At 34.3% G+C, this 23,922-nt stretch overlaps 1 protein-coding gene across 1 annotated transcript in view; it reads left to right on the top strand.

The window, feature by feature from the left end:
* LOC138698450 (dynein axonemal heavy chain 1-like) overlaps positions 1–23,922 on the top strand; it is a 629,600-nt gene that overhangs the window by 591,182 nt on the left and 14,496 nt on the right. Inside the window, exons 20-29 of the mRNA XM_069824385.1 lie at positions 3,685–3,910; positions 6,279–6,474; positions 10,010–10,203; positions 12,178–12,332; positions 13,140–13,395; positions 14,310–14,420; positions 18,320–18,499; positions 20,320–20,571; positions 23,218–23,370; positions 23,537–23,805. Coding sequence (XP_069680486.1) covers positions 3,685–3,910; positions 6,279–6,474; positions 10,010–10,203; positions 12,178–12,332; positions 13,140–13,395; positions 14,310–14,420; positions 18,320–18,499; positions 20,320–20,571; positions 23,218–23,370; positions 23,537–23,805 — 1,992 coding nt within the window. The remainder of the gene's footprint in view (positions 1–3,684; positions 3,911–6,278; positions 6,475–10,009; positions 10,204–12,177; positions 12,333–13,139; positions 13,396–14,309; positions 14,421–18,319; positions 18,500–20,319; positions 20,572–23,217; positions 23,371–23,536; positions 23,806–23,922) is intronic.

Raw genomic sequence — 23,922 nt, forward strand, 5'->3', positions numbered from 1 at the left:
GTGCAGGTGCAGCTCCGGATGAGAGCCGTGTGACCACTTTACACTGTTCCACGGTCAGAATATCACTCTTTTACGTAAATTTACATAACACAGTACTGTATTTAAATATTGTTTTTGTAAAATATACACTTGTGAAAATAACTACAGTTTACACAACACTGGACTTTTAAAACTAATCAACTACAACCAATATCAATTCTATTTAATGTCCACCACTTTGCTCTCACTTTGAAGGGAATAGTTCTTTATCATGGCCTCAGATTTTGTCAGTGGAACAAAAGAATGAAGTTGTAAGGTACCTCGCACCACTTTTGCTTGCTGGTACCTTGAGTAGAAAATATTGCTATGTATTTTGTGTTCACTAATGGTAAAAAATTTAAAAGCAATATTAGAAATGTTTTTCTAATGTTTTTGTCCAAGGTCAGATTCTTGTCACTTGATACAGTATGCGTAGCACCACTGGCGCACCGCGAACACATCTTCAAAAATTATTTTCAAAGTTATTTCTTACTCGAAATTAATCTGAAACCAACGTAGTTCTATGTAAAATATAATGGATTGTACGTATATTTTTTTGCGTTTTTAAAGTAAGCTGTTATAAAAAAATAATAAGTTATGTTTAAAAAGTGACCCTCTAAAACAACCCCATTTGTATTTAAACTTATACTTAAAAGAATTAATATAATAGTTCATTTCTTCCCATTTCAGATGGCACCAACACACAACGTCTACGATGCATAGAATCTTAACAATGAGCATTTTCATACTGCATCGTGGATGAATTTGTCATATAATTAAAAGAGTATAAATAGTAAAATTTTAAAGTATGATCCCAGAAAAAATTACAGACCTCTTATTTTGATCTGCACAACATATTTTAGAAGATTTAAGCAAATACTAAATGGTCACGTTTCGTATACAGGTGTTTGATTTGACATGCACACAACACAACAGGATACCTACTTCGAAAGACTTAGGAATTATTGTTAGATAAATTAAAGGGAAACTGCTAAGTGTTGAAGGGACATTACGTGCTTTTAGAACTAGAGGTTATCTGTTTATTTACGTAAAGTAACACCGCACCACTGATAATATATTAGTCACTCTCGCTGCTGCTGTCGCAGCTGTATGCTCCGGCACGCAGTCTCACTCAATCCAACCCGAACACACCATCAGTAAATTATTTGCACAGCGACTTCTGATTCGAATAGAGTTCTAAAACCAACGCAGTTCTACGTAAAACATTTCAAAGAATATAATGATATTTTTTCCCCTTTTTAGAAGTAAGTCCCTGATATATGAAAACGTATTTAAAAAATATAACCCCCTAAAAGGGGCCCATTTTATAATTTGATTGAACACTAAAAATTAGTATATAATACTGCAATTATTGTACTTTAAAATGATATAAATACGAAATTTCTACGATTTATAGAACCTTCAGTATAACCATTTTCATAATACTTTGCATCCAAATTTACGGAAAATGTAACATTTAATAAATGACTAAATAATTGTGTCAGCCCGAAAAAATTACACATGGGTTATTTAATTTCATCAATAGAATATATTTAAAAAAATTGGAGCAAATATTAAGTTGTCATGTTTCGTAGGTGTTCGATTTGACAATGGAATGACTCTTATATGAAGCTAACTTTACAGGAGACACGGTTACGATGGTGAATATGTTGCGTCAGAAGAGAGGTGAAAGAGAAATCATTAGTGAAATTAAATTAACTGTAAATCAGGGTACTATAAGTGTAGTAGTATTCTAGATATAAGTATATGGAAAGAAGCAATAAAAGAGGGGGTTAGGGAGTAGAAACAAAAGAAAAGTATGTAAATAAATATAGGAGAGAATAGTATGAATATAATAAATTATGTAAGTGTTGTAAAATAGAGACAATGAAAACGTATACCAAAACTTGAGGGAAAATAGCTTGGAAGGAAGGAAGGAAAGAATAAGATTACGTGGATTTAAAAATTCGAGAAAACAATGCAAATAATTAATTAATGAAAGGAATACGCAATATTTAAATAGGAAAGAGGGAAAAGGAAGGAATATGGTCTAGTTAGGAGAGTGCATAGAAGAGGAAAGATGAGGAAGGATAGATAGCAATGCATTTAAAATGGAAGGTTAGGAATTAAACGGGAAATACTTAGTAAATGAATATAGGCTATATATTAACACAAATGGGGTACAAATAGATGATAAGAATTAGACGAGATGAAGGTGAAGAAAAGGGATAGAATGTTAATAATAATAATAATAATAATAATAATAATAATAATAATAATAATAATAATAATAATAATAATAATAATAAATGAACAAGAAGAATGGTATCTGGATGGATTTTTAAGTGAAGATGGATCGAAAATCAAAAATGTAAAAGTCCACCATAACCATGAAATGTAAAGTTTGATTGACAAATAAATATCACATATGTTGTATTAGAATGTTGATGATCATGATGAGGAATGAGGACGACGATGATGGCGAAGATGATGATGATGATGATGATGATGATGATAATGATGATGATGATGTGATGATGACTGGCTATGGACTAAAAGAGTCTGTCAATCCTGGATTTTTATATTTAAAATAGCCTCAGTGTCCATTCAGCCTCTTGTCAAATAGAGTACTGAGTCTTTCCCTTCAGACATGAAAGTGCTTAAAGTGTAATAAAATTAATTTTGTTTATCCATTTTTATGAATAAAGTAACGGTACATTACGAATATTTTAAATTATACAACTGAAATCAAAATAATGGAATTTTTTGTAATTGTTTTCAAACAATAATCAAGTTGAATAATTTCAAGGGAAAAATTGTCCCAGGGCCGGGTATCAATCCTGAGACCTCTGGTTGAACATACCAGTGCTCTGCCAACTGAGCTACCCAGGAACTCCACCCGACACCGTCTCAACTTTTCCCTTTATATCCACACAACTCGCATGGGCTGAAGATACGTCACTGTGTACGTTAACAGAAAACCACAATTCCAAGTCACACAGAGATTGTGTGCACTCGATGTGGGTCTCTGGCGTTTCGTCAGCCCACACGAGTTGTGTGGATATAAAGGGAAAAGTTGAGACGGTGTCGGGTGGAGTTCCTGGGTAGCTCAGTTGGCAGAGCACTGGTACGTTCAACCAGAGGTCTTGGGATCGATACCCGGCCCTGGAACAATTTTTCCCTTGAAATTATTCAAGTCTGCTTTACAGGGAGCTTTACCTGAAAGACTAGATTTGCATAATAATCAAGTTGGTTGTTTTAGATAAGTAATAGGACACAGATTTTCGTTTTCCATTCCATTTTATAGTTTTATATGTTTAATTGCAGTGAAGTATATAATGTAAGTTATTAGAATATCACTAACATCTAGTACAATTCTTATTTGAAATATTTTATTTAAAAAATGAGATAACGGATCATGTTTCAGTGATTAATGAACTATTCATATTTTATATTCAGCACTGATGTGTATATTTTATTGGTATACGTCGAATGACTCCATTGTCAAGTGAGTAGGAATTGGAGCAACAATAACATAATATATTTTATTAGAATTTGTGTTAGCAAACACATATAACTAAAGGCAGCAATTTACTGTGTCTCGTATGTGAAAGATAATGTTTCAGACTGAGGAAACAGCGTGGTTTGTTTGTGTGCTTTATTTAGTGGTCTACAAGACCAGCTCCTGGCTCTGGTGGTGATGGAAGAGAGAGCTGATCTAGAGGAGGCCCGCAGTGCTCTCATTGTCTCAAGTGCGCAGATGAAGCAAGAGCTGAAGGAGTGCGAGGATCGCATCTTGCATCGACTCAGTGCTTCTGAAGGCTCCCCTGTTGATGACATTGACCTCATTGTAACATTAGAAGCCTCAAAAGAAAAGAGTGAAGAAATAAAGGTTCGTATTTCTACCATTATGACATACAGAATCTTTCTTGAATCATTATTGTCATCATTGTCCTCTCCATTTTCTTCCTCTTCCTCCTCCTCCTCCTCCTCTTCCTCGTTCTCCTTCTCATTATCATCATAATCATCACATCATTACTATTACTATCGAACACAAAGCATTGAACCTAGCAATGTATGGTGGCCTCAATGTTTTAATTATTTCTAGAGATCATTCCTCTTTTTGTCTGTAACATGGGAGTTATTTTTATCATTTACTTTTTGCCATCTTAACCTCATTCTCACTTGAAAGCTTACATAGGATTTAGAGTTGTCAATTGACTAAAAATTTTGATCATTTAACCAAATGCCTTTAATCAATTAATTGACTGGTATCGAATTTGAATTATTGATTTTAAACAGAGTTTGTAAGTTTGAACAAAAACACCTAATAAGTAGCCTATATTGTTACAATTCTATACGCTATGAAAAGAAGAATTTACGTTTTTGGCCTATTTTAAATTTTATTTGTGTGTATTGCAAATAATTATTAATCCTGGACTGCATACCCTTTTTTGACAGATTTGATTGTATACCTGGGGTTACAAGTCATCCCACATATTTTTTGGGCCTATTTTGTACAATGGCTTTTATTTTGTACTATATTCTTTATCGATATGTTATACAGGGATTTTTGAATTATAAAAAAATTAATTTGAAGTTGAAAAGGCAAGTTAACTTTATGAAACTGCAAAATTACAGAATTTATGAACTTAATAACTATAATGGATCTGTCAGTGCTTGAAAATTGCTGATAACTGATCAATTATAAAATTATGTAATTATTTTTATATTTAAAATATACGGTAGAGATTGCTGGTAACACAATTAATTTTCATACATGAGTTTTGAAATTTTATAATGAATATTTGGGATATATAACTAATATATTTCAGTTTACTTACAAATTGAATGCACTATTTTTAGAAGAGACATGTTTCTAATAATATTATATAACTTAGAAATAATCTTAATATTTTTTTTGAGGCTTGCAGGATAAGAACATCAGGGGCGGCTTTCGAAGAGGGGCTGCGGAGCTGCAGCACCCCCAGACATTTGTGGCTCTTGTCCCGTTTTATGTTGTGTAATACATTTATTATACAGTCTCTATTTAGCGGCTCGAATGTTTTAAAAAATTTCGCTCTCAATGACATGCACGCAATCGTTAGTGAAGTCACTTTTTCCCCTGGTGCTGCCAGAGCGAAACCAGAGACAAGGACTATAGGGTGAAGCCACTTCCTCCCCTGGAGCTGCCAGTCTCGTCTCGGATGCCTTGCGCGTTAGTTTTACCCCGCCTCCCTGCTGCCCCTTGCCGTGAATCCAGAGTTTCCAGGCGCTGCAAAATTTGCAGCAGTTTGTCAGTAGCGCGCAGTTTTAAATACATTTTATTTAACGTTGTTAGTATAACAAGTGCACCAATGCTTAATTCTGTACAATATTTACAGTCTATTCAGTTCAGTACCTTAACAATTCAGGAGAAATGTGAAATTAAGTGCCCATCAGTTGAATATCATAATGGAAAGAGCCGCTAAACAAAATACAAAGGCTCGCATATTTTTTGCTAATTTAACCAGTATCCCTTTCTTCTCTCGTTATCCACACAGTCTGTATTAGATTAATGTGTTTCAAAGACAATTCCATCAGCTGGGGCAACAAGATGGATTTAAAATAAGAACAGTAAATGTTGTTCATGAGAAGAAGGAGCCATTGCTAGAATGTTTCCAAACCATAATGGAATCTGAAACATCTAACAGCATCACAATAAATGAGGCAAGCGCCCTGGTGCGTACTCTTGAATATCCTGAATTCAATTTCTTGATCAGTTATTTTTTTCATTTATTGATGTATCATGTAGTATATATTATACAACCAACTACAACATCGCCAGTTAGATATTTCAAATCTGCATATAAAAAATTAAATTATGGTTTATTTAACGACACTCGCAACAGCAGCGTCGCGGGTGTGTCGGAATTTTGTCCGCAGGATTCTTTTAAATGCCACTAAATCTACTAACATGAGCCTGTCTCATTTAAACACAACTTACAAGATAAGGCGCATGGAACTAATCTTCAAATAAAGTAAGTTGTTTGGTTATTTTTGTATGCAGCTCCCCACAGCCACCACTGAAGAACATCCTCATTTTGCACATTCAACGCAGATATCTCTCCTGTGTTCTGAGCATGCCAGTTTGTTGCACTTCACACAAGATATTTTTGTTCTCCTGAACATAGCTCATAGTACATCAAAATGCAATTAAAATTTATTGAGTGTAAAAAGAAGAAAATTATAGTAATGAAATTATTTCTCTTTTTTATTAGGTTAAAGTGGAAGCTGCAGAGCAAACACAGGTTGATATTGATGCTACTCGAGCGCTCTACATACCTGTAGCAAATCGTGGACAAATTCTCTTCTTCTGTGTGTCGGATCTTTCCCATATAGATCCCATGTATCAGTATTCTCTTGAGTGGTTTATCAAGATATTTAGGGCAAGCATGACGAACACTGAAAAAACAAGTAAACGGCGATTTTAATAATATGTTTCTTACATAAATTTTGACGAATTCAGTATTCAGATTTTGAAATAACATATGAAGAATCCACTGCAAGAATGATGGTTGTCATTTGGAATAAATCTTGCAGGAGAAGCAATTGAAAGTTTGAAATGCTTAGCGCTCAAAGCTTAACTGTGATTTTCCGATCATTACTGGACAATGGCTATCAGTGTTAATGCCATATAACTCTCTATGTACATTCTATATGTCTTAAGCTATGCATTGACAGTCTTGGTTCATTTTCGGCAAGAAAGTGACATCCATCATTCTTGCATTGGACTCTTCATATTATGTAAAATATAAGTAGCAAGTCGATAGGTAATTTCACACAAATTCGTGTAGCAAAAAATTGAGCTGAGATCTGGTATAGTTCCTGGGCAGCTCAGTCGGTAGAGCATTGACATGCTCAGCCAAAGGTCCTGGGTTCGATGCCTGGTCGTGGAACAATTTTTCTCTTGATATTATTCATGCCTAATGTTGTTTTATTTTTATATGTTTTAGTACTTCAGATACAATAGGAAAACTTTGCACATTTTCTAACCATAATGTTTGGTGCAAAATACAATAATATTCCAAAACCAGTTAAAGCATTTGTTAGATCTTCATTAGTATAGAAGATCTATTTATAATGTGAGAGTGGTTGTTGCGTAGATCCATCTTATGAGTTATTAACATTTGCATTGCCTGCTATCATATCAGCTGAGTTGTCCTTGCAGGAAGAAGTAGCGCATGACCATTCAGCCATTCTACAATGATGGTTCAGTGCAGTGTTGTCAGTGAAAATTTCTTAGCAAAATAAAATCTCTGTAAAATGTGTTGAAGAATGCATTCGTAAGTTTCATTTTAAATGAAAATCTCACACTCTGCAACATATACGTAAGCTATACATAACAGAATTTTTAGCTTATATTAGTAATGAGAAATAAAATATTGAATTTTGAGATTTCCTCAAATCACATAAAATGCTGAAATATATCACAGTCAGGTTGAATATAGGCTCCTCGTCTAGTGAAGAAGTTCCGAAAATACCCAGAAGTTCTTGCCTGAATAGGAATACTGGTTAACTTTCTGGTGAATCTTTGATCGCAATATGCACAACATACAGGGGAGCGAGAAACATACTTAAGTAATTGAAAATAACATCAACATGTCAACATAATAGCATATCACTCTAAGGAAGCTATAAACCCACCCAACTTGTCCCAAATACTTCTATTTCTTATATATCTGACCAATGATTTTCTCAGACATTTTCAAATGAAATCATCACATAATCCGTAGTACCACCATGATATTATACTAAGCAGGAAAGCACTCCTTTCTTCGGTTCAGGGTAAATCTATGTAGGCCAAAAAGTGTATTTGTAAGATATTCTAAAATAAGGTTACCAGATTCTTTTCACAATTTCCAGGGACAGATATCGAGTGATATATGAAAAAACTACCTTTAACATTTCTGTTAGTTTGCCATTCACTTATAGACCTATTATTTTAACACACCTTGAAGGATTAAAATACTCATTCTATTTACACATTTTAAATATTCATTCTATTTAAATACTACATAAACTACCGGTACTGATATTTTCAGAAGAGTGAATTTTTAAGCAGGTGTTCTCTGGATCCCAATTTTGCAGCAAATTCCTAACAGTTCAAGTTGAAGTTGGTTAAGATAGCAAGCATGGCTCGAACAGTTTCTAAACTCATTCTGGATTTTTTGGATATCCATAACACTTTCAGAGAAGAAAAAAATTTTCTCCTGGAATTGCACAGCAAATCATTTTCTCGGGGAAATTTAAAAAAAATTTCACTCCATTTTGAGCATTTTTTCATTCGACTTTGCTATTTTCTCTGAAATCACATATTTCTTCAAGCAAGAAATTTCATAAAATAAATTATTCCATCCAGGTCAAGTACATCTACATTGGAAGAAAAATAATGGAATGTCTCTTAAAATTTTTCTCTTTCTAGAAGACATCTCAGCAATATACATCCTGCAGGTATTTTATCTTGTGAATGAATACCAAAGACACAATGATATTCAATAGCATTTTCGTAAAATTATAATAATTAACACTGAAAATCTGTGGATATCTGGGGATAAATTAATAAATTCTGAGACATTCCGGGAACGGATTTTGTTTGGGGACAAAAAGCAAAATTCGGGGACTGTCCCCAGGAAACGGGGACTGAATGAAAAAAATGCTCAAAATGGAGTGAAACCTTATAATAAAAGCCTGAACAAACCAAATCTAACCTGTCACTGAACCTTGACATTATGAAAACTCGCTTATTTATTTTTCCCCGAGATATAGCTCCGTGCTGTAGCGTCGTGGTCTAAGGCATCCTGCTTAGGACTTACGTTACGGAATACGCGCTGGTTCGATTCCTCGTGGGAGAACAAATTTTCTCATGAAATTTCGGCCAGTGTATGTAACAGGTGCCCACCCAGCATCGTGATGCACTTGGGGAGCTACAATAGGTGGCGAAATCTGTTGCGAAAGCCAGCTAGCTATAACGGCTGGGGGGATCATCGTGCTAACCACACGGTACCTCCATTCTGGTTGGATGATCGTCCACCTCTGCTTCGGCATGTGAACGTGAGGCTAGCAGCCAGCTGGTCAGTCTGGGATCTTCAAGGGCTGTGGCACCACGTATTATTACATATGTATATGTGTGTGTGTGTGTGTCTATATATATATATATATATATATATATATTTATGAAGTTATACCCTATCTGTTTCATTTCATCTTGCAATAATGCAACATAAATCAGACGTCAGTCCTGGTGTGGTATGTAGCAAGTTCGAAGATTCAATAACTTCTTCTTCTTCTTCTTCTTCATCATCTTCTTCTCCTTCTTCTTCTACTTCTTATTCTTCTTCTTCCTTTATGACTTTGTTGTTATGGAATATTTCGGTTCTTTCATTCCAGTCATTCATTCATTCATTCATTCATTCCTTTCTGCCCAAAGGTAGGTCTTGCAAATCCAGCATTCTCCTATCTTTTCTATTTTCTTTCTTCCTCTTTGTCTCTGCATATGATCCATATATTTTAATGTCGTCTATCATCTGATATCTTCTTCTACCCCGAACAGATTTTGGTATCCATGACAAAACTTACATAAAAAGAAAAGAAAAAGAAAAACTCCTTAACACGTATTACAGAGTTTTATCCTGTAAATAGTTCCCACTAAAATAAGTCTTTGTTCAATAGCCTACTATGTCTAACCATTGTGTTGGAATGACTGGACGTTTGTGCACTACTGCTGCTGTTGCTGCTTGCCAAAAGGTTGAGTCAGTTTATGGGGGAGTTGGTGGCAATATGAGTTCTGATAACACATTGCATGGTGAAAGCTGCGACTACTTTCAAATTATATATGGATCGCTCTGTAATTTGTAAATTAAGAATATTTTAATTTTATTATAGGCCTATTTGCCCATTTTCTCTTAGCTTCTATATCTGTAAACACTTTCCATTCTTACACATGCTTCAGGTGAAATCAAGAAACGTGTGTCGAATATCAACGACTATTTTACATTTAGTCTCTTCTCCAACGTATGCCGCAGTTTGTTTGAGCGAAATAAACTGCACTTTGCCTTCTTGCTGTGTGCTCGAATACATATGGATGAGGGTAAAATCAATCAACAAGAATGGCTATTCTTACTTGCTGGAGGTTCGCCATTAAGAGTGAGTGAAATATGGAATAATATATCGGCTTAAAACATAATAAAGATTTATCAAGAAGGAACTAAAACAATATACATTTAAACTCTAAATATAATTTTGAAATATTGATATGGTACCTTGTATGACAAATACTTTCTCATTATATTATACAGTTGCATCAATTAATTTATTTTACCGTGTTGTCGATTATATTTACTGGTACGATTTATTTTCGTGAAGTGTCATCCAAAAGACAAAGGTACTGTGTGCACACACGTCTCAAAAGTCTCCTTATATAGGAAATGTCAGATCAAAATAGAAATGTCACATGTTCAATGTGACTGTGTTCGAGAGACAGGTCAGTGAATGTGTTGCAACCAATTTCGATGTAAATACTGCAACATTTACGTCACTTGCAGATGTGGCGAGTCCCAGATTTCTTCAGATAGACCTGTAACTAAAGGTGAGCCCAGAGGTAAACATTAAGGGATGAGAGATCTGGAGAGCACAGTATGTGACATTTTATTTTGAATGGACATTTCCCTATGTATGGAGACCTTTGGGACACGCTGTACTGTATATTTGTATTCTATGTATAAAAATCGGAATTCAAAAATGATGTGTACATTAAAAGTATATTAGTGCCGGTAATGTAGAATGAGAATCTGATCAAATTATTCTCCATTCATTATAAACCTTTAAGATCCGACTTCAATGATTCACTCACGCTTAACAAGTGTTTCTGCTGTTAAGGTTACCAGATACGAGTATTTAAGAGTGAAAAACAAGACAAATTGGTTACAAAAGCAGAACAAAAAATGTTGTAGGGGCCCTATTTCTTACGATTTTTTAGATTAAAACGGATATTTTAAGCTGCGGAATTGGCATTACTCGTTATTTTATAAAATACTAAATAATTAACTGTAATTACAAAAAATAATTAAAATAAAGTTAACAAAATTATCAATATATAATTAGAGTACAGTAGGCCTACTTCTTAATGCTCCCCCACTGGATATATGATACTGGTAGTCACAGTACCGCCATTTGTATTGTATTTTTTGTCCACTTATCCTTACGAAAAAACTTGTTCTTTTTAGACGAGTAATTTCCCTGAACTAAAAATACAATACAGTAGTATATTACCGTGAACCAAATTTTGATGAAACTTTAAAATGGATTAAGTACAAGTGATACAAAATGGTACTGTGCTTATTTTATTATCAATGTTTACGTGTAATTAGAAAAACTTATACACTCACATTTTACTGGGATACAACTGAAAAAATTCTGATGCCTTCACTAGACTCGGAATTATAATTTCGTAATTTGTTCACAGTTTCACTCATGCTAATTTTTAAATGAAAATAATTGAAATTGTGGCTGATTTCAACTCTGACACTGAAAATCTCTTAATCTAGTGGCATGAAGTCAAAAGTGCCTAACCCACAGTTTGAAAATAACTATTCTTTTGTCTCTGGAAATTCAGCCAAGGATTTCTTCTAAATTGCTCACTTGTTAAAGTGTTCCTGAATTTGCAAGATAGGTTTATTTTATTTGTTTTTTTTTTTTTTTTTTTCATTTCATTTGTTGTATTCTATAGATCTTACATTAGTAATGAAGCTTTAAGAGATGGAACAAGTCAAAATTTTACAAGATTACAGTTACAATTTTTACAATTTTTTACAATTTCAATTTCAGTTATACGTTGAAGTTGGTTTAGTCTCTGGATAGTATGGACGAAAAACAAAAGTTTTGAATTTTTTTAATTGAAAATCACGTGATTAAGAATTTTTCATAAAAATAGACATTTCAAATTTAAAAAAAAAAAAATACAGACGGCAAGACAGACCTTCAAAATATGCATGTGGACATTTAGTACCCCTATACGGTATACCTGCAGAAGAATTAAAGAAATCAGGCTTATGGGCATAGTATAAATTTGAAACCAGGAATATTGACAAAAAATTATTACCAGTATTACTATTTTTACAGAATGTACCAAACCCAGATCCAAGCTGGATTTCTGTCAGAGCCTGGAAAGAAATTCTTGCTCTAGAAAATCTTCCTGAATTTGTGCCATTCGTGGCTGATATTATAAAAAATCCGCAAGCCTTCAAGAAAATTGCTAATTCTCTTGAACCGCACAGGTGAGAATGAAATAAAATTCATATTCATTTATTGCGTCCAACTGATCGCATACGTGGTATGGTATATATCAAAAGTAACACATAATTACTAAGCTACAACATAATTAAAATACAACATGGTACATTAACTAAAATACAACATACAAAATTTCAACATTAATTATAACAAGAACAGATGTAACACTTTACAAGACAAATCACATTTCATTTAACAGTCTGGAGTCAATTTCGACCAACATTCATGAGAAGACATTCTTTCTCGAAGTCAGGATCTGGAAAAGAGGAAGTAAAATTTTTTAAGTAAGGCGTTCCTTTTCTATTCAGTTAACGGCAATCTATTCAGTTATGGCAATTTTCAATAAATTCGTTCATACTGTAAAAGCAGTTTTTGATTAACATTTTGTAAAGAGCTTTCTTAAATTTTTGATGTGCAGATATTTCTTTAAGATATACCCCTCATTTCTCGTGAAAAACAACAACTGAATAGACTACAGTGGACTATAGTGGACTTTATGTTGTCAGCAAACAGCTGGATACATTAAGAAGATTGATATTTCTTTAAGATAATTTTGTATACATAAGAAGACAAGCATGAATGAAACTATTTTTATATAGAGTTATGTTAAAACTTTCAATAAAAATATTATCTTTATTTCTTGCATTGTGCTGGTGTGTGTCTGAATTTGTAGGAAAGCTATACCATTTACACTTGATAAAATTTAAGGTTTCACGTAGAGATGAGATTGGATTGTTTGTTATGAATCCTGGATTCTTGTCCAGTTTCTCACCAGTCCGTTTGTTTGGTAGAGAATTGCTTCCGCCACCTTGGGACGAAAAATTCACGGACTTCCAAAGCATGCTAATGCTCAAGTGTGTGCGACCAGATAAAGTGACAAATGCAATGCAGGATTATCTGACACGTCACCTGGGTCAGAGGTTTGTAGAGCCTCAGACCACGGATCTGCAGGCCATGTATGACGAATCAGCTGCGAATGTTCCCCTGGTATTTGTACTCTCAACTGGTACTGACCCTGCAGCTGATCTCTACAAATTTGCAGATAAGGTCAGTATAATTTTGTAACATACTGAAAATGCCGCCAGATTTTAATATCGACCAGAGCAATGGTTACTCTCTCTCTCTCTCTCTTTTTTTTTTTTTTTTTTTATACTTAAAATTGGTCGAAGGATAAGAAAAAGACATACTGTAGCAGTTCGTTTTCATTTCGAGACAGTTTTCTTCTGATCCTCTTTACCGTCCTTCTCCTTTTTCCTGCTATTCTTCCTCTTTCTTATTTTTTATCGTCTTCAGCATTGTTTTCCACTTAACCACTACATAATCTTAAAGTCTATGGGAAGAGTTGCATATTATTAAAGTAATTAATAAATGTCATCCAACATCGCAAGATGAAGAATAATTTTCCTTATGAGAAAGCATTTTTTTCATGAATTATGAATCCAGTATTCCATATTTTCAAGATAAATATCGGATAGAAGGCATCTGAGAAGTGCATGGTTGATTGGAGCAAGGGGTACCACCCCACAGTTATTTGTTAATGTTTTTAAAAGCTTTGGAATCCATGACATCATTCAAAATTAGACGAAAAATAGCCACTTCTACTGTTAAAGGGACTATGACAATCTTCAAAAATTATTTATATAAAAAATTATAGTTCCCTTTATTTTTAATTTGTGTTTGTATAATATATGTGTAATTATAATTTATCTGGATTCTACATTCTTGTTTTCTATTCGCGTAAACTTGCCTCATTTACTTATTGTAATTTCTATCAATTATTATTCCTGTATGTATATCATTCTGCATTTCTAGCAACCCAGAAAGCCTGGGCGGATGATTTTTTTTTAAATAAATTATATAAATTTCTTGTTGTAAATGGCCAATTTTCTCACCTCTTAACATAATATTGACATAACCTTATGATCACCCAGCATACATTACAGTAACATAATTTTTTACAGATGAGATTTTCGAAAAGAATGTACGTAACCTCACTGGGCCAAGGACAAGGTCCAATAGCAGAGCAGATGTTGAAGTCAGCCCTTGAAATTGGTCACTGGGTCTTCTTTCAGGCAAGTATTAAGAAATAATCCTAAGGTCATAATTAGTGATATACGAGGGGGATCCAGGAAATAACGACTGTTCGCGCATACCCGCCGCGCAGCTGACTCCCCTTCCTTGTTTGAAGGTCAACTGGCTTCCTTAACATGTGTTCTCATAATGTTTTGAGTACTGGTTGCAACAAGTCGCCATTGTGCATTTTGTGTTACTTCAAAATGAACGACGTGATTGATAATCCCGCCGACTGTGAGGTGAGGAGTGTGATTCGATTTTTGAATGCCCGACATTTGAAACCTGCAGAAATTTACCGGCAATTGAAAGAAGTGTATGGTGATACTGTAATGAATGAAAGAAATGTGAGAAAATGGTGCGAAATGTTTAACAATGGGCGAACAAATGTCCACGATGAAACTCGACCTGGACGCCCATCACCTGATCACAGAAGACCTGAAGACTAAAGTGAACGACAGAATCTTGCAAGACAGGCGCACATCACTCGAAATCTTTGATCATCCGCCCTATAGTCCAGACCTTTCTCCTAGCGATTTTCACCTTTTCACTAAGCTGAAAGACTTTCTGGGTGGTACGCGTTTCGGAAGTGATGAAGAGTTGAAGAAGACAGTGAACACCTGGCTTAATGAACTGGCGGCAGAGGAGTATAACATGGGAATTCTAAAGCTAGTGAACAGATACGACAAATGTTTAAATGTAGGTGGTGATTATGTAGAGAAGTAAAGGAAGCTTCAGTTATGTAACAGACTTTGTTTTTTCAAATAAATATATTTTTTTTGATTATTACAACAAAACGGTCATGATTTCCTGGATCCCCCTCGTACAAAGCTTTCAACTCAACTCCTGGCAGGGAACAATTAAAGAACTATTTATTAATAAATAATTATTATTACTACTACCACCACTACCACTTAAGGGTTACCATGAGAAGAAATTCTATAGGAGGACATGGAATCTAAAATAAGAGGACATTGCTGAAAAAAGGAGGACTTTTTAAAAATTGGTACGAACAAAATTAAAGATATAAACAATGGCTCACCTTAGTCAGTTTTCTCACTAGTTGCTGGATCAGTATTACATCTGTACCCTACTTTTCGGTGGAGCCCACTTTGTGCACAAGAGCCTGAAGGGACCAACTTCTATCTTGTAACAAATAACTATGGAACTGTTCACAGGACATGTCCTTGAAATTATATTTCACTATGATGATACCTCTGACTGTCTCGTTAGCATGCGATTTCGTTCTTTTGTCCATTGAGCAGATATTAGGGAAAATACTCTCTCAGCACTTCCATTGTGACTTGGGATAAATGAATAGAATTGACATATTTTTAAGAGTTCTGATAAATTTTCAGTGCTCGCAGAAATATTGGAATTTAAGAATTTGCACCATTGTTTATCTAAACTTAAATCTTTGTCCAAATTAACTTGATTGGCATATCTTTGTACATTGCAGAATAAAATTGATAAAATAGCTTAGAATCCTGAATAGTGACATTTTTAGAGTGTAAGAATTCAATGCATGTTAATGTACTCCAGCTTCAACCATTGAAAGCAGTTAAATTCTTTCATAGGTTTTCACCATTTGTTTAGATATCCTATACATAATATCGCACATTATTCAATATTCATATTAATTCTAGTTGAAATGTGAAATGCTGGACATTTCAATTTTTTTTTAAATGCCTGCCAGACAGGATAAAATGATTAAAAAAATAGGACATGTCCTCCTTTTGCCGGACAGATGGTAACCCTACTACAACTGGCGCCACCACCACTGCTACTACTACTACTACTACTACTACTACTACTACTACTACTACTACTACTACTACTACTACTACTACTACTACTACCACCACCACTACTACTGCCACCACTACACTGCCACCTTACCACTGCTGCTGCCAATGCCATGCCACCACCACCAGTACTACTAAACTATTTCCAACTAAAGATTGAAGTAGACGTAAACAAAACCGAAATGTATTACTCCGCAATCGCAAGCTAGCTACCAAAGCAGCCACCAGGGCGCATTATTTTCAGCTAGTGAGCACGCAGGGCAGCCACCGTCTGATATATTGCAGACATTTCAACACATTCATTGAACTAACCCGTAAAATGCTCACAGAGGGTTAATATTTATTATTTATCTACTGGGAAGAGTGGATTTTAATTTTCTGTAGATTCGTGATTAAATGTTATTCTTTGAAGAGTGGAGAATTTCTTTAATTATACAGAAATTTATTTGAGGTTGACAACACTGAATCTCGCACTGTGTTATACCAGCTGTGCTAATGTGCTCTGTGAAGCTGCAAGTCACCTTGGGAGGGATTTAATGCCTATTATGCATGCACGTTGCCATAATACACGTTACAATGATTTAACACGCAATGTCTGAAACTACCAATATAAACATGTTGTTTAAATCGTAAGAAAGTGTTCTTATAAGCATGTTTAATTCACTCGTATTCCATGTATATTATACATTTTATTATTTTAGAAGGAACTATTTTAATATGAGGAAGAAGATGAGAAGCATGAGTTTGGAGGCGTTGTGCGTCCAATAGCCAATCAGGAACCATTAAGCCACGTGCATTTATTTACATTTACTTCAATCTTTAGCTGGAAAGAGAGTAGTTACGTTGGTTCATAGTCTGACTACTAATAGAATCAGTGCCATCATTGTTAAAGCATGGCCTTGTCATCTCGTGGAGATTACGTGGGCGGTAACATGTGGAAGTCTTATGGAGGAGACACATTTTCTTTCGTCCACAGCGCATCCAAGGACATGGTTCAACCACTGTGGAACGGCTTCTAACATTAACTCATAGTAGTGTTGCAGTAAACATTCAAAATTCTTCCATCTTTTGTTTCATCATGGATCCTGGTACATACACCCACTCTCGCTGCAGAAAAAGACGTATTTTACGTCAAAAGTTGTTTGGAACGTGGTGCCGACCACACTATCTCATTCTAATGCCAAGGTCATGAAACTACTACCATGATCTTTCATGGCGTTGACGGGGATATGTTTACTTCCCCTCTTTAATATTTTTCAGTTGGTATGAAATGAGAAGTAATGTATTGTGTTTGCAAGTTGTATTTATTCACGTAATTGAGTAATACTGTATCTTACAGCATGTCAAACATTTCACTGTGCTGTTATAATTATTCAAAGCGGGATGAAGTTACAGGACAATGGAGAAAGTTACACAATGCAGAACTGCACGCATTGTATTCTTCACCTGACATAATTAGGAACATTAAAGCCAGACGTTTGAGATGGGCAGGGCATGTAGCACGTATGGGCGAATCCAGAAATGCATATAGAGTGTTAGTTGGGAAACCGGAGGAGGAAAAAGACCTTTAGGGAGGCCGAGACGTAGATGGGAGGATAATATTAAAATGGATTTGAGGGAGGTGGGATATGATGATAGAGACTGGATTAATCTTGCACAGGATAGGGACCGATGGCGGGCTTATGTGAGGGCGGCAATGAACCTTCGGGTTCCTTAAAAGCCATTTGTAAGTAAGTAAGTTATAATTATTCATAAAGTACAAATTCTTCCATGCACTGTTAAAAATACGACGAGCCAATCATCTGCATATCAAACGAATTCCTGTGTTTGAAACCTAGTGAAAGCAACAGTAGAACTACTGTTAATAAGATAATAGAAATAATGATAATTCTGTACCATGAACTATACTTATGAATATATTTTCCTTCACACCAAGCTACTGCTCACTGCTATGCTCCAATGGAGGGAAAATAACCTTCTGTTGGAATTCAGTAAGTGACAATGCCTGATGATATTTTCACTTGGTACACTGTCTCCCCAACTTTTTTTTTCTTTTTCTTTTGATAAACTTCAAAGCTGTTTATATTTCGTTACAGAATTGCCATTTGGCTCCAAGCTGGATGCCACAATTGGAACAGCTGATTGAGAACATCAAAATTGAAACGTCACATAAAGAGTTTCGAATTTGGCTGACTTCTACCCCGTCACCATACTTTCCTGTGTATATACTGCAAAACGGCAGTAAAATGACAGTGGAACCCCCACGAGGTATTAAGGTGAGATTTAGAATAATAAATGTGAATATTCTCAAGAAATTAGGAGTTTCGAATCGGTCTTTGTGCGAATCTATGTGGAGAGAAAGAAAAACCGATAGTTATTCACACAGCAATTCGCCCAAGGTGCTTCAAAAACACTAACTACATTATTTGAATAGGATTTAATAAAACACAAATTATTGTTAATTTTTACGTAAGCTACAGTTGTTTTTTATTGAATTGATGCAGCCCACAGCACACATATTTGAGACAGTCATATTTATTTAATTGTAAAGCATTTTATTTTGAATCCTTTTTAAGAAGACTACTTCTCCAGGCGACCGCTTTTATGAAAAAAGTTCAATGGTCAACTTAAAAGTGTTTTACTGCGACAGATAAGTAAGTGCTTGAACAAATGGTAGAATATAGAGCTAAAAAAACCTGTTTAGTATTTATAGAGCTATTGTAGAATCGAAAATATTATATAATTATAAATTTGGGGCAATGATTTATCTAGCCAGCTTATTGATAGAATTAGATCTAAATTTTGTAAGAAATTTCTAGGAATTCCGTGGAATGCCTCTCACCTAGCTGCTAGATTCGAAATGGGGATAGATAGTATTATGGGAACGATACTAGTAAGGAAAATAAAATTCTTAGGTCATATTATGGAGAAGGAGGATAGAGTCATTGGGAAGAAGTGTTTGCAGTTTCTTTGGGACTCAAATTTGAAATCCAATTGGTCTAAGATGGTTATGGGAGGAAATTGGAGTAATGAATTTAAATGTAATTTGTAAAATCGTAAAAGAGAGGTGTAATGAAACTACGAGACAGGAATTATAACAAAATCTCAACAAATTAAGAACATTAAGAAACTATAGGAACAATAAAACGTTATGGGAACAAGAAGAATATGTCAGAATAAATAATAGGAAGGTGAGGATGGGCTTAGCTTGGTGGAGACTAGGAATATGGAAATTGAAAAACAGGAGGGGTACCATGGAGAAGGATATCTGCCCCCTTTGCGGCATGGGAGAAGACGAGTTCCATATATTATTAGAATGTCAAGTAACAGACAATACAAGGAAGAAATGGATAAATAATAAATTTTTAATATGAATAGATATGTAACATATTATAAGAAAATATGTAATATAACTAATATAAAAGAGTTAAATAAATTGGGCAAATTTTCAATGATAGTAAAGATGAAATGGGAAGAGAAAGTTAAAAGTGATGGTGTATTAAATTGATCTTGTAGTGTGTATGTGTGTGTGTTTTTTTTGTTTTGTTTTTGTTAATTTTTAATTTTTTTTTTTAATTGTGAGACTTGGCAAAGGTGATTAAAATTGTAAAGTAAGGCAGATCTGGGGTAATACAGAATTGTAACAGGTCTGTCTTACAGATATATGATGGACGAATAAATATATCATATCATATCATATCATATCATATCATATCATATCATATCATATCATATCATATCATATCACATATCATATCATATATCATATCATATCATATATCATATATATCACATCATATCATATCATATCATATCAAAGGTGTTTTACTGTACTGAGAAGTAAGAAAGAATATTTACAACCCAAATCATTGTTATTGTAGGTAGTTAAACAGCTATTAAAATCACACAATTGACAGGTAACTTCCAAAATAGTGTGCAAGAGAAACATTTACACACTTCCATCTTTCAGATTAGAAATGTCTGTCCATTTGCATGTGTGAATGTGTTTTATGTGTAAAATATGCATATTAGCTCATTTAGAGGCAATCCGTTACCTACTCCATTTTAGACATTAATGTGTAATTTCTGTCAACAGGCAAATTTATTGCGTGCCCACATGAGTCAGGTACCAGAATTCCAGGATTTCCTCTTGTCTGACAATGAGAAAGTACCTGCGTTCAAAATGCTTCTCTTCTCCTTATGCCTCTTTCATGGAGTCTGCTTGGAACGTCGCAAGTTTGGACCTTTGGGCTTTAACATCCCATACGAATTTACAGACGGCGATTTGCGTATTTGCATCTCTCAGTTGCACATGTTCCTGATGGAATACTTGGAGGTACCGTTCAAGGTAGGTGTGTCAACTATCTCAGGATGTCAGCATCATCTGAATGTTCTACACGTATTTCATTTCACTGGTTGTATAACAATAATATTCATAGTTATCCAAAAATTACTGAAATAAATGTGGATATACAAAGTGAACCGAAAGTAATGTCATTAATTTCAGGAGGTTATTCTTTGAGATATTTCAAACAAAAAATTGTAATACAATTTTGCTCGTTTTTGCTTTCTTTTCAAGATAAAAATTGTTTTATATGAAACATTTCATAGGGTGTTTTGTGAAAGGCATTGATTGAATTCTCAATATGCTCAGTCATTTTAAGAGAGCAGTGTTTTATGATAGTAAATGATTGGAAGAATTTCAGTTTTGTCCTATAAATAAGCAGAAATTTGATCGAAACAAATGTAACATTTTAAAATTCCTTTGTAGAACGAAAAGTTACATCTGTTCTGATCAAATTTCTGCACATTTAAGTGACAAAACTAAAATTTCTTTAATAATTTATTATCATAATACACTGCTCTCTTAAATTGACTGAGCATATTGGGAATTTAATCAATTGCTTTCCCGAAACATGCTATGAAATGTTTAATATAAAACAATTTTTATCTCGGAAAGTACGCAAAAATGAGCAAAACTGTATTAAACTTTTTTGTTTGAAATGTCTCAAAGAATAACCTTCTAAAATTAATGACATTACTTACTCTGTATAAGTCACGACAAAATAGCATTTTGTGTGTTTGTTTGTTTGTGTGTATGTGTGCGCGTGAGTGTGAATATGTATAGACCTATATTATATAAATAATTGATTAAATGGCGATCTTACTCGTGTTAATTGTGTAAGCATGTGCGGCTTACAGCTGTTTCGGTGCTTCTTCACACCATCCTCAGAGCCTACTAGATCTCGGCGTCATCTCGAACTTTGCTACCTGTTGTGTGTGTGCGTTCGATTGTTGAAAAGTGTTGAAATGTGGTGTCAAATAGTGTGTGTATTCTGAAATTGATCTGTGTGTTGAGAATTTGATCAGGGTGTGTTTTAGTGTGTCTGTATATTTCATATTGTTCTAGTGTGTTGAGTTTATGGTTTTTGGGTTGTATGTGTAGGATTTCCATGTCTGTATTTATGTTATTGTATGTGTGAATTTACACAAGTAAGGTCAAATTCAACAGTGTTCATAAATGAGATATTAAGCATACAAGGAAATAATTTATTACAGTTGTATGAACACTGTGTTCATACAACTGTAATAAATTATTTCCTTGTATGCTTAATATTGTATGTGTGGTTAGTATTAGTTATGTGTTCAGCATATGTAGATGTTATACTTGTACTGCTAGGGACCACACCAGTAATGTAGGCCTATATGTGTGAGTATGTGTATCATTTTTATTTTAGATATCATTAATGGTTATATTCCTTGCTTTGGGCAAATGATTTTTCAAACAGTCTTGTTTTAAAATAGTCCAGTATTATTTCCTTTTTTTTTTTTAATGTCAACAAGCCTCAAATTAAAAAAAAACTAGCAGAATAAAAGTGAATATAATTACTGACAGACTTTACAAAAAGAATTAGAATTATAGAAAACAAAGCTATTAAAACATGAGTATTCAATGGAGCACAAAAAATTAACAATTGATATTTAATAATTAATTAGTCAAATACTGAGAACCATTGGATTTTCTCTATTTGTTTTCTAATAATATATGCCAGTAAACATCTGTGATGTTATTGACACTTTTATCTGAAATTTTGATAGCTTTGCAGTTTAATATGTCCTGCAAGTTCATAGTTGAATCTTCTTCTCTGCAGATAACACATTTTGGTGATGTATAAATTCCAATTCTGAAGAGAAATGCTGCCAAAGAGTCACATTCAGTTACTAGTCTAAGATAGCCACTGCTGTTCTTCTTGGAGAACTAAGAATAACATTTTTAGTTTTTAAATTTTCGCACCAAGATTTATTTTCACTAACTTTTTCGTTGTTACACATTTAATATTGTCCGTTTATAATTTTTGTTGCAAGTCTTGTGCTTTCTTAAAAGTGAATAAAAATATAGGATTGAGAAACTCATTTGAACGTGGTCACAGGCTATGAACCGATAACCATTAGGACCTAAATTAGCCTACTTTCTTAATACGAGTATAATGTGTACATCACTGTTGTTTATCCTAAGACTTGGCACAAAATCGGTAACAAGCATGCTTGTTTTCAGTGAAATCAGTGATACTGTACTGTATCTATTATTAATTTTTCTCTCACATGTTTTTCAACTAGTTTTCTTTCATTGATTATGCATTTGTTGTGTTCTTGGTGTCTTGTTATATTGTAGGTTATGTTTTAGTCGTTTTTCAAGTAATTTCGTTTCATTTTGGCTGAATGTTACGTTGGTATTGTTGAATATCTTAGGATGGAATTTGTGTGTGGTGTTGTATTTGGTTTTTTGTTTATGGGTTAATGTTGCTAGTTTGTTTCTATGTCGTTTCTTTATCTTTTCACTTATTTGTGTTATTACTTTGTTCGTATGTAAAATGATTTCCTCTAATTTTATATGATGTACTATTTTTGTTAACTGTAAATATGTCTTATATGCATTTGTATTGTGTTTGTTTTCTTTCCTTCTGTAATTTCCTTTTATTGCTGTTTCTGACAGGTTCTACTTTACACGGCAGGTGAAATAAATTATGGTGGACGTGTTACAGATGACTGGGATCGTCGTTGTATAATGTTTATGTTGAGAGATTATTATAAGGCTGAAGTTGTATCAGAAAAATATGTCTTTGATAAAAATGGAGTCTACCACCAGGTACGATATATGAAACTAAATATTGATTGCCTCTGTGATTGTTCTGTGTATATTTTAATTCATTATTGGTTGGTGGCAGTATTACTTATTTCCTTAATACGCCTGGTGTATTATGTATCGATAAGATTTTGCTTGCTCATTTTAAATATCCTTTTTCCTTCTCCAGCTGGCTCCTGATGCAATGCTAGACGACTTTCTGTACTACATCCGTTCTCTTCCTCTAAATGACGACCCAGAGCTGTTCGGACTGCATCCCAATGCAGACATCAGCTATGCTATGAGAGAGACTTCCAGCTGCTTGGCAACACTGCTTGAACTTCAGCCTCGTGTAGTGGGTGGAGCAGCCCAAAGTCAGGAAGAGGTGGCCAGTTCTCTGGCGAAGACTATTAATGAGGAAATTCCTGATGTATTTGACTTGGACGCCATCTCTGCTAAGTGAGTATTTTGACCCCATTGGTGCTCCTACAAAGAGATGTCCATTACAGTTTGCTCAACAATCATCTGATGGTGACTGCTGGTCATTCATTAGTGGTGGTTGGGGATGAGTTTACA

This window comes from Periplaneta americana, chromosome 4, assembly GCF_040183065.1.
Source record: "Periplaneta americana isolate PAMFEO1 chromosome 4, P.americana_PAMFEO1_priV1, whole genome shotgun sequence".
NCBI classification, from domain to species: domain Eukaryota; kingdom Metazoa; phylum Arthropoda; class Insecta; order Blattodea; family Blattidae; genus Periplaneta; species Periplaneta americana.